The following is a 16,936-nucleotide window of genomic DNA, read 5'->3' on the forward strand; positions in this document are numbered from 1 at the left end:
AGGATGTTATATTTCAATGTGCATTTGGACTCTGTTTATTCAATGGCACCATGCACAAGTGTCTTTGTGCACAAAAACGCACAAAGACAATCGTCATCCTCGGTTACCGAGAGACTACTACCACCACCGTTCAATGGCAATGGATTTCTGTTTTTGTTTTGTTTTGTTTTTTTTAAACCCTTACCTTCTGTCTTAGAATCTATACTGTGTATTGGTTGTAAGGCAGAAGAGTTGTAAGGACTAGGCAATGGGGGTTAAGTGACTTGCCCAGGGTCACATAGCTAGGAAGCATCTGAGATCAAATTTGAACCTAGGACCTCTCATCTCTGGGCCTGGCACTCAATTTACTGAGCCACCCAGCTACCCCCTCTGTTTTGGTTATGAGTCTCTAAGAGTTGCCCTGGACAGCTCTTAGAGTCTGCATTCCAATCTTAGTTCCATGTAAAACTTTACTCTATTGTTTATAAGCACACAAAATGAAAGAATACCTCCAACTGTAATTTTGGGTTAGATTAATAATAAAAGCAATTTACATTTCCATATTGCTTTAAGGTTTACAAAATATTATTTTTATTCATTATTAACTGATGTGAATTTCATGATAACTCAGTAAGGCAGGTACAAGAAGTTTTAATGATCTTATTTTACAGATAAAGAAACTGAGAGTCAAAGCAGAAGGCAGGGGAATAAACATTTATCAAGCACTTACCATGTAGCAGACACTTGGATGAGGCTTTCTTTTTCTTAAAAATAAATATTAATAAATTTATTCCTTACAACAATTTCAAGAGTTAAGCATTATTTCCTGATTCTACAGTTGTTGAAACTGAGCCAGACAGAGCTTTAGTGATTTACTCAGGATCAAACAGCTAGTAAATTTCTAAGGCAGGATTTGAATTCAGTCTTCCTGACTCCAATTCTCATACTCTATACATTGTATCACCTATCTATGTTAAGAGGTTAAGTGTCAAACCCAGAGTCAAACAGCTATACTAGAATCAGAATTTGGATTCTCACCCAGTTCTTCATTTGTTTTGTTTTTTAATTGTTACCTTCTGTCTTAGAATTAATACTAAATATCTGTTTTAAGGCAGAAGGATAGTAAGGGATAGGCAATTGGTGTTGAGCAACTTACCAAAGGTCTGTAATAGGTGGGTTAAAAGAAGGGTTAAATTCCTGGTTAAATCTGTTAGACATTTTGTTAGTTCACTATATCCAGGTATCCATTGTCTACAGAATCCATTTGTTCCAAGAATAGTTCTGAGTTGCTTTTTGGTATTAGGATCCCTCAGTTTCTGGATATCTGCTATTCCTTTCTGTGTGATACTTCTTGAACCCTCTGATAACACAAAACCAAGATATTGCACTCAAGCAAAACCCATTGTAATTTTGCCTTGGAGATTTTATGCCCACATTTATATAATTCTAACAAAAGAATCTTCCTATCTCTCAGACACACCTTACCATTTGGGGATGCAAGAAGAATATCATCCACAAAATGCCCCAATTTACTTTCTTTGAATGCTATAGTTTTACATCTCTATTCAGAATTTGTGAAAATTGGCTTGGTGAATCAGTAAAATCCTGGGGCAAATGAGTCCAGGTCCACTTGATTTTTTCCCAGGTAAAAGCAAAGATCTTTTGAGAATTCTCATGAATTGAAATTGAGAAAAAATCTGAGCATAAATCTACCACAATGAAATATCTTGCCTAACTTGGAATGGAAGAAATTATAGCAGCTGGACTTGGTACAATAGGATGAGTCTTGATTATATAATCATTGACTGCTCTTAAGTCCTGAATAAAACTATATACAACATTGCTATTATGATCTAACTTTGGCTTTTTGATTAGAAGAATAGGAGTATTAAATTCTGAGAAGCAAAGTATTATGATCCCTTGTTGGATTAGGGATTCAATGATTGGTCTTATACCCTCAATTGATTCTTTAGTTAAGGGATTTTGAGGTACACAAGGAACTGGTCCTTCCTTAGTCCTCACCTTGACTGGAATAGCTGATTTCATCTGTGGAAGACTTTGACCAACGATCTTCAGGGATATCCTCAGGTATTGGATAGATTGAATCTAAATCACCCTCTGTACTGATTGAATCTAAGAATAGAAATGGAAAAGCTTTCAGAGATTCTTCTGGTAGATATAATGAGATATCACCAGTATCAGTACATTGGATTGTTGCTCTTAATTTGCATAATAAATCTCTACTTAAAAGATTCATTGGGCAGTCTGGCACACACAAAAATGCATGCTCCACAGATAATGGACCTAAAGTAATCATTTTGGGTTGTAATTTTGCTACTCTCTGTGGTTTACCAGTAGCACCTATTACTTCCGTTGTACCAACAGCTTTATAATTCTTAGGAAAACTTTGCAAAACTGATTTACTGGCTCCTGTATCAACCAGATCATAAATCTGGTCTCCAGTAGTTACAGACACATATTATGGTTCTGTACTATTTGGTGGTTGAAATGTTTCCTACACTGGTGCTATCTCAGTAACATCAGTACAAAGTTCAGCCATTTCCTGTCCATCCAAATTTACATCTATTGAATTGCATGATATTCCCAGGATTTCACATCTTTAACACCATCCTCAGCTTTTTCACTACCCTCATTGGTCTTTATAATCTCTACCTTGGTATCATTGTTCTCATTCACAATCACCTTATCTTTATCCAATCTACATTCTTAACTATGTTCCATTATTTCACAATCATTATGTTTTCCAACTAATTTTACATTTAAATTTTCTTTTTTCTCACAATTATTAACACTAATTACATTATCCTTTGCTTCAATCACATTATTTATAAATTCATTAGCCTTATCTCCATTACATTCAATTCCATTCAATTCCAATCCATTTTCCCTTGATTTTTCAAATACTTTAGAACTCCAGCTACACCTTCTTAATAAACATGCCCCTTTGTTCTGATCACTCTTATGTCCACTAACTACTTGGCTGTACTTGGGTCTAGCTCCTGATTTTATCCACTCTTGCATAGTGTTCAAATCAGGTGCTTGAGCTCCCTGACAGCAAACATTAGGACAATTATTAGTATTTCTTCTCCGATAATTATTGTTATTCCAATTATTATTATACTGTCTATTATATATGTTATTCTGATTCAGTTGCTTAGAAAATTGCCCTCTGAATCTACATTCCCCTCACAAAATGTCCTACACGATTACATAAGAAACATCTTAGAGGTCCAGAGCTCCTTTCTCTTGGCTTGTACTGGTTGTTTGGTTGCACAAATCTAAGTGCTGCCACTGCTTTTATTTCCTTTATTTCATGGTCCCTTGCTTTATTTTTAGCATCCCTTAATTTCTTTTACAAATCCTCAATTACTATATCCCTGTCTTCATATCTATCATCATTATCCATGTATAAATAAGTTGCTTTTCTCCTTAAATCTTCCAAACCCATCTCTTCCCAATCTGGGCAATTATTTTTTTAAAATAACTCTATCTTAGGACATGCATTTTTTACAAATAGTCTCTTGATGTGTGCAATTGTGTCGTCCACTAACACATCAAGGTCTAAAATTATTTCAGCAGCATCTGTTATTCTCGCTAAAAAATTAGTTGGTGAATCATTTTGTTTCTGCTTAATGTTCTCAAATTTGGACCAAGCATTAGGACATTTGGAATGCCTCTTCATTACATCAATGATTGACCTCCTGGCTTGTTTCATCCTTATATAATCAGGGGATGAATTAATAGCCACATCTTCAAAATCCTGTGGCATGGGGTCAAAGATGAATCATTTCTAGTTTCCTTTATGAACTGGTTCCTTTCTCTCTTGATTAATAATTCCTTCATCAGTAGGAAAAAATCAGTGCAATCAGGGTCAAAGATCTCTATAGCCCTCTGAAATTCCTTCACCACTTTATTAGGTTCATCAAAAAATCATGGATTTCTATGCCTGATTGTTTCCAAATCCTCAGGAGTAAACAATGTATGAGTTTTAACCTTATATAGTTCATCTTCTGTAACCACAGGTATATCCCTTAGAGGAAACAACAATGCTTGGGTTTTATTACATTCAGAATTCTCCCTTTCCAATCTAGACATTTTCTTAATATTTCCTTCATTATTTTCCTTATCTATAGCATTATACTTGAAATCATTCAAAACACCATTATGTAAAATCATTTTCTCCTTCATACATTGTTCCATTACTTCTATCTTATCTTTCATTAACATAATCATCTGCTTCATTTCTGAATCTTTGTCATCCATAAAACAATGCCATTATTTTATAACCAAGAGCAAAAAACAAAAGTCTGCATTTATACAAGACAAGTAAAAATAAGCACATCAATGGTACATAAGCTAACACAGTTCTGATAGCAAAGACATCACGGTTTCCATCCATTCATATCCCAAAACAATATAACAACAATGGGGAAATAGGTGAAAATACCAGAAGGGATATGTAGGAAACAATCCCATAAAAAATACAAAATAATGTTTGCCAAGTCTCTTGTCATAATATTCAATGTATACAGGAAGTTGCTATAAAACACAGGATACGTGAAATTATTATCCACTGTGATTAGTAATAACAAACACCAAAGAACAGAATAAAACCAAAACAAAAACAAAATGTCTTCCTACCTTATGTGCTATTGGCCTTTGGGCTATTTAAAATTTAAACCCCCTTCTGAGTCAATTAAGAGTCAGAGTTCTGTGTCCCACAACCTTTTAGAGCAACCAAGTGCTCAAAAGGACAATGGAATGTTACAAGGTGGTTCAACTGCCAACCTACTTATCTCTCTGTTTTACTCTGGCCTAAATCAATTTCTTTAGGTTTGCCCTACTGACTTGTCAAATGTAATATGTGGGTTACAAGAAGGGTTTAAAACTAACTAACTATACATACATATATATATATATGTATATATAATAACAGGTTTATTTAGCTAAAGGGAGGAGGGGAAAAGGGAATTAGGGGATACCTAACTTCTAACCCAAAACAGAGATAAAACCCTTATACCTTTTATAATTATTCTAAACTAAATTCTTACAGTCATAATTAAGGCTAGGGAGTTTTGTAGGAACAAGGACAAGGGCCATAGAATCTCAAAACCAGGAGTCCTCTTTGAGTCAAGCAGTAGTCCCAATAACAGCTCTGTTGAAATTCACTTGACAGCAGCAGCACTGGCAGCAACAGCAACAAGGACAGGCAGAATATCAAGAAAGCCAAAGAAGAGGGAACCACTGACTCTCTGAGTCCACTCCAGAAATGCCAGAAGAAACCCTCTTGACTCTCTTGACTGCTAGAGACAGGCAGCTTCCTCTCTCTGTTCCAGAGGAGTTCATCAATTGCTCTCAGAAACTGCCTGTGTGTTCAGTTCCCCAGCTCCTGAGAGTTCTATGTGGAATGTTGGATTGCAGGATCTCTTACTGTCAGCTTGTCCCTATTAAAATCCCTTACAATAGGTCATACAGTTAGGAAGTGTCTGAGGCCAGATTTGAACCCAGGACATACTATATCTAGGCCTGACATCTATTCAATAAGTTACCTTCCTGCCCCTGATAATTATACTTTCTTTTTTTTTAAACCCTTACTTTCTACCTTAGTTGTAATTCTAAGACAGAAGAGCAGGGAGGGCTAGGCAATTAGGGTTAAATGATTGCACAGGGTCACACACCTAGCAAGTATCTCAGGACAGATTTGAACACAGAATCTCCCATAACCAGGCTTGAGTCTCTGTCCACTGAGCCACTTAACTGATCCTCAACCCAGTTCTTTCTGAATCCAGGGCCAGCAATTTATAATACCAAGCTGCTCTTCCTTATCAATCATGCAGTACAGGGTCTTATGTTTCAAATGATTCTTGTTTCAAGGTCTTTAATTGTTTATATGCTATCTATATAGACCATAATCATATATTGGGTGGAGAGTTTTAGTGAAGGTGTTTCTTGGAAATATTCTGCTTCTAAGGATTGTAGCAACAAGGTACAAGGACACATTCTAATTCCTACATTTTAAATTAATTTCTATTTTCCCTCAGGAACTACAGCCATCTCATTGAAAACAATAAAATCAACTCTGTACCTTGTAGCATGGTATTTCATAGACTCATAAAATCAGTTCATCATATTATGTCATTTCATGCATCGTGGTTGTCCCTCATTAGGAATGATGAGGCTTTTGTTTTTGTTGTTGTTCCCAAATCAGATGTTCTCATAATGCTAACTGCAAGGATTTACAGAAGTTAGATTTGCTCTGGCTGACTTTAATGCCCCATGTCCCCTATCTTCCTGTAAGCCTCACAAATTATCACATTGTAGGCCTCCCTTGTTTGCATTAGTCTCATAGAAATTTTTTACTTGAGCAGGCAGTGGTTGATGGGCTCAAAGTTATAGCTCACTGTGATATGGTTATGCCTGTCTCTTGAAAAGAAAGCAAAACATATTCTGGGTAATGAGGAAAAGATGAAAAAGGAATGTTTAAATATGAAAACTAGAATCCCAATTTATTTTCAAAAAGATCAGTTATAATTGAGACCAAACATTGTAGCCCATGACACATTTTCTCCTGAATTGTCTTCTTATAGGTTTTTCATAACTATTTTAAAGAGATTTTTTACATGATAGATTAAATAATGAAGAAATTGTTTTAGACAAAATAATGTAAAGGGTTATCTTGGCACAGTGAATAGGATTTGGAATAAGAGAAAATTGGATTCAAATCTTGTTTAAGATAACTACTAGTTGTTATTCTTGGCTAGTCATTTAACCTCTCTATTCCCTCAGTTTTGTCGCCTGTAAAATGAAATGAATAAAGTCAATGATCATCTAAGACTATACCAGCACTATATCTATGAGCCTTTTAAATGTATTCCTGAAAAAGAAAATGACCTGAATATGTGCTAAGATCAAGAAATACTTTATACTCAGACTGTTGCTATCTTTGCAATGCCAATAGAAAAAAGGAAGTCCCCAGTGTGTCATGTGGATCCTCTGTGGCTAATTAATGAAAGAACATAGAAGTGAAAAATACCAAATATGTAAGCATTGAAGGATTCAGATCTGCATTTCTGGATGGAATACTTACATTAATGAGAACACTGAGCATCATTATATTGGAGTATACAATTACCTGATGTACTTAACAGTAATTGATCTGCAAACATGATTTACTAACTGTAGTAGACACAGCATCAGTCCAGTGGAATGTTATCCTGCAGTGTGTTACTATTGAATTATAATAAAGAATAGCAAAATTATAACACTTATTTTCTCTTCATTTTTTGTTTTTTTAAAATAAATTCAACATAATGTATGACTCTTTCAAAAGTCATCAGAGTAGCCAATTCTTTAATTCAGTTTATTAATGTCAGAAATATGAACTTTATGTCATTATATAAATATAAATACATGTGTATGCATATATACACAAATAGAAAATGTACTCCTTTGCCTCCACCCTCTCTACACATATATACCAATATAAGAGAGAGATTGTCAAAATGGAATTCAAAGGACATAGATACATAGGATATGAGATGAAAGAGTTATGAGTTGAGGATAACACCTACTATGTAAACCTGAGTCAATGGGAAGATGGGAAGATGAATTTATCTTAGTTTTCTAGATGTTGAATTTATGGTATCTAGAGTAAAACAAATAGTTGGAGATTCAAGATAAGAGGTCAGGAGAGAGGTCAGCATTGAATTTTTTTGTATAATGAAAGAAAAAAATTTATTTTATTGGAATAGGAAATATTTTAAAAACAGAAATATATTAATAGACTACATTTTGTCTGGTTTTCTGTTGTAATCAGGAAATAAAATTTCTAGGCAATAGAATTTCCTGGGAATATGAAGGTATATTTTGGAAAAATTTAATTTAATTTAATAAGCATTTACTAGTACCTACTATGTGTTAATACTATACTAAGTTTTAGGAACATGTATGCAAAAATGTACACACCTTGTGCTCAACAAGGGAGCATTTTACTAAATGAGGGAGCTACTATATATTGACAAATACACATATACAAAACAAATATAATTGGCTGGGTTTTACTAGTAACTGAAGGGCACAGGAGATGCCTTATAAAGGAATTATTATTTGATATAAACTTTGAGGAAAAATAGAAATTTACTAAAGGAAGTTGCATGGATAGAAAGCATTCCAGGAATGGGTGCAAAAGAACAAAGATGGGAGATAGAAGTTCAGTGCAGAGAGCAACAAATAGTCTAGAGCAGTGAATCTTAACCTGGAGAATATGAAGCCCTCCAAGGAGTCTGTGGGTACTAGTTTAATGAACTTGGATGGAAAAAAATTGCATCTTTATCATAATAACAGTAATAACAACCTCAACAACAATAACACTTTTCTGGCGCTTGAAGGTTTGCACAGCACCTTACGAATATTATATTATCTCCTTTTATCCTCAAAACTTTGGGATATAGTTTATATTAACCCCATTTATGGCGGAGAAAACTGACCAAGGCAGAGATAAAGTGAGTTACTCACAGTAAGGATCTAAAGCTAGATTTTAACTTGGTCTTCCTGACACTGGGACTATCTTTCTATCCATTATACCACCAAGCTGCTTCTTTATTTCCACCTTCTCTAATTCAAATTTATCATTGCCTTCATTTGGGAAGGGAGGTATAAAATGTCCTTTTGAGAAGGGGTTCATAGGTTTCTGCAGACTTCCAAAGGGGTCTATGGCACAAAGAAAGTTAAGGACCCCTAGGCTAGAATAAAATGTATGTGAGGGGGAATGAATGGGAATGATGTTAATAAACCCTGAAAGAGAAGCTGGATCCAGATTGTGAGGAGTTTGAAATGCCAAACAGCTGAGTTCATATTTTATCACACATACAATAGGGAACTCTGAAGCTTCCTCAGCAGGATTGGTCCTGGATTTGAGGAATATCACTTTGGCAGCAGTGTAGTAGATGCAATTATTCCATAGTTTCCAGATGTCCTTTTCTTTGTATCTAGTTTGAATATAATTGTTATTAGAAGTAGAATGTGAATTAACTTTTTAATCACTTTCCTAGTTTGTAGGTGGAGTGTCAGTGGTGGTATCTACCCTTAGTCTTTCCCTTCTGTTGCTCCTTTGAGAATCCAAGATCTTTAAACTGGGGAACTGCTCCCCTTAGAATGCATTTGTGCTTCATCAGCCTGGTTGGGAGGTCATTAATATGTAAAATAAAGAACACTTTATGAATAGGAGCATTGAATGTTGATTTTCTGGCTTCTAGTCATTGATTGACCAATGATCTCTGGGTGAGTGTGAACTGTACTCCATTAGAAGAGAAGGCAGGCGTGGAGGCTTTGCTGCTTGCCAGCATCTTATGTACTTGTGTCTATTTCCACCTCTGCCACCATGATGTCACTCATTGCTATTTGCCCTAAGCACATGTACTATAAACAATAGAATCTGAGAGACCAAAGCTAGATCATTATGATAAAATCAAAATACTAACAATTTAAGAGGAGAGAGAATACTAATTTTCAGATGTCTTAAAAAATTTGAAAGATTCTCCTCTAAAATTATCTTATCTATTTATATATGAAAGTGATTTAATTCACATGAATCTAAATGGGAAAATAGGATAATTATATAAGATCAGTCTTTTTTATCTTTTTTTTAAATTTCATCACAACAAAGAATTCCCTCCAGAGAAGTACAATAGCAACTGCCCCTCAAAAAGCACTTTCTGGTGTTTTCAGAGATTAATTGATTTTTCCACAGTCACACCAATATATCAATGGTAGAACTTGCATCCAGTTATTCTTGACTCAGAGGCCAACTCCTAATGATGATGATGATGATGATAGATTTATATACCATTTTAAGGTTTGCAAACCATTTTACAAATATCATATCATTTTACTCTCACAAATATATACTAAAGAAGATAAAGGTTAAATATTTTACTTAGAGTAATAGTAAATATCTGTTAGGCAGTATTTGAACACAGATCTTCCTGACTCCAGAACCACTAATGCACTGTCTCATCCATTAAACCATGCTGCCTCTCAATAATATTATAAGAAAAGCACTAATATTACTGATACTGATTAGATCAATAATCTAAAAAAATAAAATCTATCATATTAACCCTACCCACCATATCTTCCAATGGCAGATATTTTAAAACTGAAGGAAGTTTCTTTTAGGAGACATCAAAATAAATGGAAGAATCTTGAGATTTGAAGGATCTGTAGTATTCAACTTTTCAACAGAAAAATATAATAGTGAAATAGCTAGCTTCATGTGTTAAAATGTATTGTGTGTCAGGCTCAAGTAATTTTTAAAATAATTTTTAAACTCCTTGCTACCCAGAATCATTCAGAGAAATGCTGGCTCAACTTTAGACAAAATCAAGGGGAAAAAATGGTTCTCCCATGTCAGTGAAACCTTCACTTTTATACTGTAGCCTGAATTGAAATATATTACATGATAAAGAAGCTTTCCCCAATGTAAACTTAATGTTTTCTCCAGTGGAGAATATAGAGAGCCATCTGGACAACTTTTATGTTTTTCCATAATGGAGAAGTTATTCCTTCATGTACTAAAATTAAAAAAAATGTTTCCCAACTTTTTAACATATACAGAAAGTACTCCAGTATTTATTCTTGCAATAGAATTTTTAGGAGATATTACTATATTTCTCATGTTGATAGCCTGTTTGCTCATTTCTCTTCATTTAATTGATTTTTTTTCCAGTGAATTTCGGGAGTTTGAGAATGGATCCATCTGTGTAGAATGTGACCCCCAATGTGAGAAGATGGAAGATGGCATCTTGACATGCCATGGACCGGTAAGCATGAAGTAAATATGACAGTATAATATCACTGTTTGTAGCTTTGCATTTTAAAGGATATACAAATATGTTTGTAATAACATTATTTCATTTAATCTTTATTGAACCCTAGCTACGATTCACTACTTTTGCAGTTACCAGAAATAATTAAATAGTACAAAGGCATGCAAGAATTGTCCTCCCCCAAGAAGCTTAAAATCTAGCAGAGGAGATAAAAACACAAATAATGAAACTAAAGTAGTGTAGTTATGATTTGCCATTAAGAATACTTCAAACTATTTGTACTAATCATCATGTATGTTTCAAGGAAGGAAAAACATTCTCAACTAGGTTTGATCAAGAAAGACTTCTTGAGTAAAAAGAATCAGAGATTAATACATCATAGAGATAACTTGCATTTAATACATTTAAATCAGACCTTTTTTCTTATGTTAATTTATCATTGAATTATTAAAATAATTATTATTAAAGTCCCCATGATTTTCATCTCAAAATATAATAATCTTTTGCATCATTTTTAAGGAATCAGTATTATTAAGTCTCACCTATCTTTAAATATCTATAAATGTGGGGGCAAAAATTTCCAATGTAGAAAAACATTAATCCAAAAGGAATCTTTAATAATTTAAATAGTTTTCCCATTTCTGTTTTGTCTGTCACCAAATTTAGGAACCATCTACAATTCCTCTTCCATTCTCAATACCAGGCTACTAATTATTGCTGTAAAAATTAGCAAATTCATACTAATAATTTGTCCATAAATTCATGCTAGCTAGCTTTCTTTAACTGGTCTCTCACTTTAGCTCAGCAAATTATTTATCAGTTCTTCCAAACCTTTCACCCTCTTCTTAATTCTAAGGTGATTATTCTCCTCCTACCACACACACAAGTACACACACACATACACACACACACACACACACACACACACTCAAAATAGGTAACTCTACCTTTTTTTAAAGTTAAAATCTTTAATATATTTATTCTCTAACTGACTTCTTTCCAAATACAACTCCTCTCCCTTTCTCTCCCAGCCCTTTTTTCACTGTTAAGTTCTTTGGTCCTTTACCCTAATATTTTTCATCTCTTCCAGAACCTTGGTTCATTATTTATCCCCTTAGTTTCTTGCATCTTTCCATGTGCAGGAATTGGATCTGTCATTTAATTTTTATTTTTAATTCTTTCTCTATAAATATTCTTATTTTCCCTTTTTTTTAAATTTTAAAATTTTTATTTAATTTATTTTATTATTTAATTAGATAATTTAGAATATTTTCCCATGGTTACAAAATTCATGTTCTTTCCCTCCCCTCACCCCACCCCCTATCCTGTATCATCATGCAATTCCACTTTCTTAAGAAAAATCATAGTTCCTTCTTCAAACCTTCTATAGTCTTTTGCCTTTCTGGGTCAAGCTTCTAGAAAGCATGATGTCTATTCTACTTCTGATTTCACTTTCTCTTTAACACTTCTTTATCTGCCTTCTATCTTCCTTACTATGATCCACTGTTAAGTAGTGAGCTCCTCAAGTGTAGGATATGTCTTATTTTTCTTTGTATCCCTAGCACCTAATTAATGTTTATCCACCCACTGATCATTCTATTGGATTATATTCCGATCACTGAGTTCAGTGACCTTCTCTTTGGTCTTAGGCCATTTTTCAAAGAAGAGATTTTTGGGGTTGCAACTAACCCTGCTACCTATCTACAATTTATGATCTTTCTATGGTTGAACTTTTGATCATTTTACCTATCATTCTTTGAACCTATCATCTCTCTCTGGGATGCACTCTAGACTTCCTCCACCATGCCCCAGAAATCTGTTCATCCTGGAAGCTCACTCTATCTTTGAAATATACACCTTGGACATAGATCCTCCACCCAGTATCCTCTGAAACTTATTCATTGGATCTTGCAAAAAACTCAATCTATGAATGACACTGGACAAAGCCCTGACTTTATGCTATGCTATTTTCTTTTACCATACTCTCCTCACCTCCACAAACCTATATCAGTTCCTTTTTTAAGAGTTTTATTCTCCCATTAGAATGGAAATTCCTGGCTGACCAGCACTGACTTTCTTAATTAGCCTGTCAAAATTTAGCAATAATGACTGGGACATAATAAGCACTTAAGATTTGTCAATTGTCCAGACCACTAGGACACCTAGAGGTAAAGGGCCACCTTTGCTTCTTATAAGTAAGGCTTGCCAGAACTGATGTCTAGGGGGGGGGGGGAGAAGCTATGTGTTCCCCTAAAATAACCAAAGAGATGCATTCATTTGTTTATTTTGTGGTGCAAGGTTTCAACAGGATTAGAGATAGAAATCTATAAACAGAGACAGAAACAAAATTCCAAAGGAGAAAAATAAAGTTGAGAGACAAGAGAGAAGAAAATAGTTTTCTAAATCCTTTTTGGATACAGGTTTTGCTTACTTATCAGAAAAAAATAGTACTTCCTCACTCAAAATATACAGTCTGTAACTTCTGGCTTTAGGCCAGTTCTCAGATGGTGATCTAGATTTTTGAGTTAAGAGGTGGCCTGGAGTCAGAGATAAGAAGAGGATATTGTCTTCACTTCCATTTTCACCTATCATGTTTATCAGTTCCTTCAAAGTACTTAGTTCTTTGGGGATTTAAGGCTAAATGATCAAAGTTTAAGTATATAGAAGCAAATCTATAGCCATCTGAGTTTCTTTAAATTTCTTTTTTTTTTTACGGTAATGAGATTAGAAGTCAGTTTGGTTTGGGGAGTTATTTTTAGTACTTGTTGAATTTTTCCATTTTTGGAATTCCATTTATGCTTTTAAAAAATCGTGTTCCTCCAAATCACGTTGTTTACAACCATTTAGGAAACAAGATAGAAGAGATTTCACCTGATCATATTTAAATCATAAATGCAAATGGATTTGAGTTTAAAGCTCATTTTGCCTTGCCTATTTGGCTCAGGCTTTTCATTTTAACATTATATGATTCTTAATCCAGAACAGAAAAACCCAATTGGCTCATACTAAGCTTCCTCACCACCACTCTCAAGCACAGGAAGGAGACATCAGCAAGTTTATTGTCTGATAAGATAACCTAGCTGTATCCCTGTGCCTACGTGTTCAATAAATGATTTCTTTTAATACACAACACTAGGTGCCTAACTTCCCAAGAGCAGTTGTTAAAATCGGAAGCATGCAAAGTGTACCTTTTGGAGAGGCGGTAAGAAGTCTTTGCTAGTAGTGTTTTCATGGTGCATAGTTATTGGGTTTCACAAATGAGGCATTCTTTAAGGTATTAGTAGGAAGCTAGGCGGCCAGGTAAGTGGTGGTGCAGTGGAGGGAATACAGAGCCTGAAATCTGAAAGATATCTTCCTAAATTCAAATCTTGCCTCAAACATTTACAAACTGTGTTACCCTGACCTCAACGGTGTTTGTCTCAGTTTCCTCATCTACAAAATGAGCTGGAGAAGGAAATGGCAAAGGACTTACTTATCTTGGCCAAGAAAACTCCAAATGGGACAAGAAGAGTTGGATGTGACTAAAATCTCTGAGCAACAAGGGGGTCTGGGGTGGCAGAAATCCTCACCTTAAAATAATGAAATAAGTGATCAGTTAGAAACAGACTGAGCACAGGCTGGAAAACAGTCTCTTGTTGACAATTATTAACTACTGTACTACTAAACTTCTTTGCTGGGCTGTGTCTTCATTTTTTCCAGAGATGGTGACATTCAGTACCTTGATTTTTTGATTTGTACACTGCTGGTTCTGTCTGCCTTTCTCATTGCTTTTCTAAATTCAGTATGCATTTTTAGGTGATTTCTATGTGTCAGTCACTGTTCTAGGCACATGAAATACAAAGACAGAAGTGAAAACCATCCCTGCTTCCAAAACTAGCATAATTCTCTTGGAAGAGATAAAATGTGTGCATGCATAGCACATTATCTAGATTCAGCTTTCTCTCCCAACCCTAATTCTATTAAAATGTCAGGTCTGTAGGGCAACAAAATACTGTTGCTCCTCAAGTTTCTAGAAGTAGTTCCCCTGATGCTCAATCTAAGGTATCTATTCCTCCATAATTTCATTTAACCAGTGGCCATTAACATGGTTCCACTATCCCTTGATTATTGACAACTATCTTAAATCTCAATAATTTATCTTTGGGAAAAGGGCAAATGGTAGTCAAAAAGTATAGAGTCCTGTGTCTGGAGTCTGGAAGACCTCAGTTCAAATAAATCCTTAAACACCAAATAGCTCTGTGACCCTGGACAAGTTTCTTAATCCATTGGAGAAGGAAATGGCAAACTACAGAAAATCCCAAATGGGGTTACAAAGAGTTGAACATGACCTGAATGAATGAAAGAGTTGAACATGACCTGAATGAATGAACAACAAAATTTACTCAGAAGATATAGGAAGACTCAAAGCTTCTAAAATCAGAAGCACACACTCATTGACCAATTTAGTCATTGAAGAGAAGTGGCTCAAACTTAAAATAGTTGTCACAAATATTTCTGCTTACAAGCTCATTTCTGAGTCCAGAATAGCCAATAGACCAGCCTCTTCCTTGTTTTAAGGATAATATTTAAGTTATTAGATAAATCCACTGTTAGGTAGATTCAAATATGTCACTTTTCAGAGCTGGCTCAGCTGCTATGGATAACAGCTAGTTTGTGAACCTCTTATTGTTCTTCAAAACTTTAGAAGCTTTGTAGGCTAGTTTCTTCTATCTCTAATATCCATCTTATCAGGATCCATCTTATCCATCTTATCCATCTAATATCGGGAAAGAAACCTCTAGAGAGACCAAAGAAACAAGGGGTTTCATACATTCACAAACACATAATTGATTATGTGATGAGAAAAGAGTCAGTGGAGGAACTCTACTGTCTCTTTCTCTTCAGAGACTTTAACCACTTAATACTACTCTCAAAAAGAAAAGATAATCTCCCTTCGTTTGTGCCAATATACAGAAAATTAAAATGTTGAGGGGTACAAGCTGTAAAGAACTGTAAATGCCAGGAACTTTTAGGGAAGTAAGACCTGACATCTACCTCTGCAGAGGCTAAATCCTCTGCCTTCTCATTAGTCACAGCTACTAAAGACATAGAAAAGAGATTTCTCACCAGTACATTCCTTGGCACCATGAAATAGCCCAACCTATATGTTTTTATCAATTGAAATGACACTAGAGAAGATGTATTCCCATCTGCTTTGTGTGGAACCCTGAGGACCAAAGGACCTTTCTATTTGATTTAAAGCCAAACTCTATTTGATTTGTCTTCTCAATAAAATGGGAGCTTCTATATGGGGAGTATCCTGCTTTTCTATTTGCATTTCTAGCATTTAGCACAGAGTTCTGAATAATGCCTTTTGTGAATTTATTAATTGATCATTAATATTTAGCATGTCATATATACAGAAACTGTTTCCATTTGAGTACTTTAGCAACTATTTTCAGGGTCCTGACTTTCCATTTCAAAGCTATCATGATGGTGATTGAAATGGCCTCAGAACAAATGCGGTATTGCCAGATGTTACAGGCTAATGTTACCATCACATTATCATGCACAGGAAGTGCTGTTATTCCCCATCCCATTGGATTGATCACTTGCTGCTCCAGACAGTTATTATTGGAGACCAAACAAGGAAAATTGTTAGAGGAGAAGCTAGATTTGTGTCCATAGCGTAGATCTAAGAAATGCAGATAAAGAAAAGCCAATGTAATTATTCGAAAATTTAATTTTTTATATTATCCTCTAAAAGTAGTATTTGCAGTAAGGCATTCCCTGTGTGTCTTTCATTACAATTAATTGTCTTCACGTAGCTAAATCCCAGTTCATTATTTTGGAAATACATTCTAGTTTCTTTAAGGCTACAAAGCCTAATGTGTTCCTATCAACCCAGCTGCCTATAGAAATTTTAGGAGAAAATTCACCAATTTTTCTCTTCTTTCACTTGCAGGGACCAGACAACTGCACTAAGTGCTCTCATTTTAAGGATGGCCCAAATTGTGTGGAAAAATGCCCTGATGGTTTACAGGGGGCCAATAGCTTTATATTTAAATATGCTGACCAGGACCATGAGTGCCACCCCTGTCACCCAAACTGTACCCAAGGGTAAGTTTTCT

The 16,936-nt window shown here is 34.9% G+C and overlaps 1 protein-coding gene across 4 annotated transcripts in view; it reads left to right on the forward strand.

The window, feature by feature from the left end:
- Positions 1–16,936, forward strand: part of ERBB4 (erb-b2 receptor tyrosine kinase 4) — a 1,424,132-nt gene that overhangs the window by 1,053,215 nt on the left and 353,981 nt on the right. For all 4 annotated transcript variants that reach the window (XM_056807930.1, XM_001369059.5, XM_056807929.1 and 1 more), the window contains exons 14-15: positions 10,727–10,820; positions 16,771–16,925. In XM_056807930.1, coding sequence (XP_056663908.1) covers positions 10,727–10,820; positions 16,771–16,925 — 249 coding nt within the window. The remainder of the gene's footprint in view (positions 1–10,726; positions 10,821–16,770; positions 16,926–16,936) is intronic.

Source organism: Monodelphis domestica, chromosome 8 (assembly GCF_027887165.1).
Source record: "Monodelphis domestica isolate mMonDom1 chromosome 8, mMonDom1.pri, whole genome shotgun sequence".
In the NCBI taxonomy this organism is placed as follows: Eukaryota; Metazoa; Chordata; class Mammalia; order Didelphimorphia; family Didelphidae; genus Monodelphis; species Monodelphis domestica.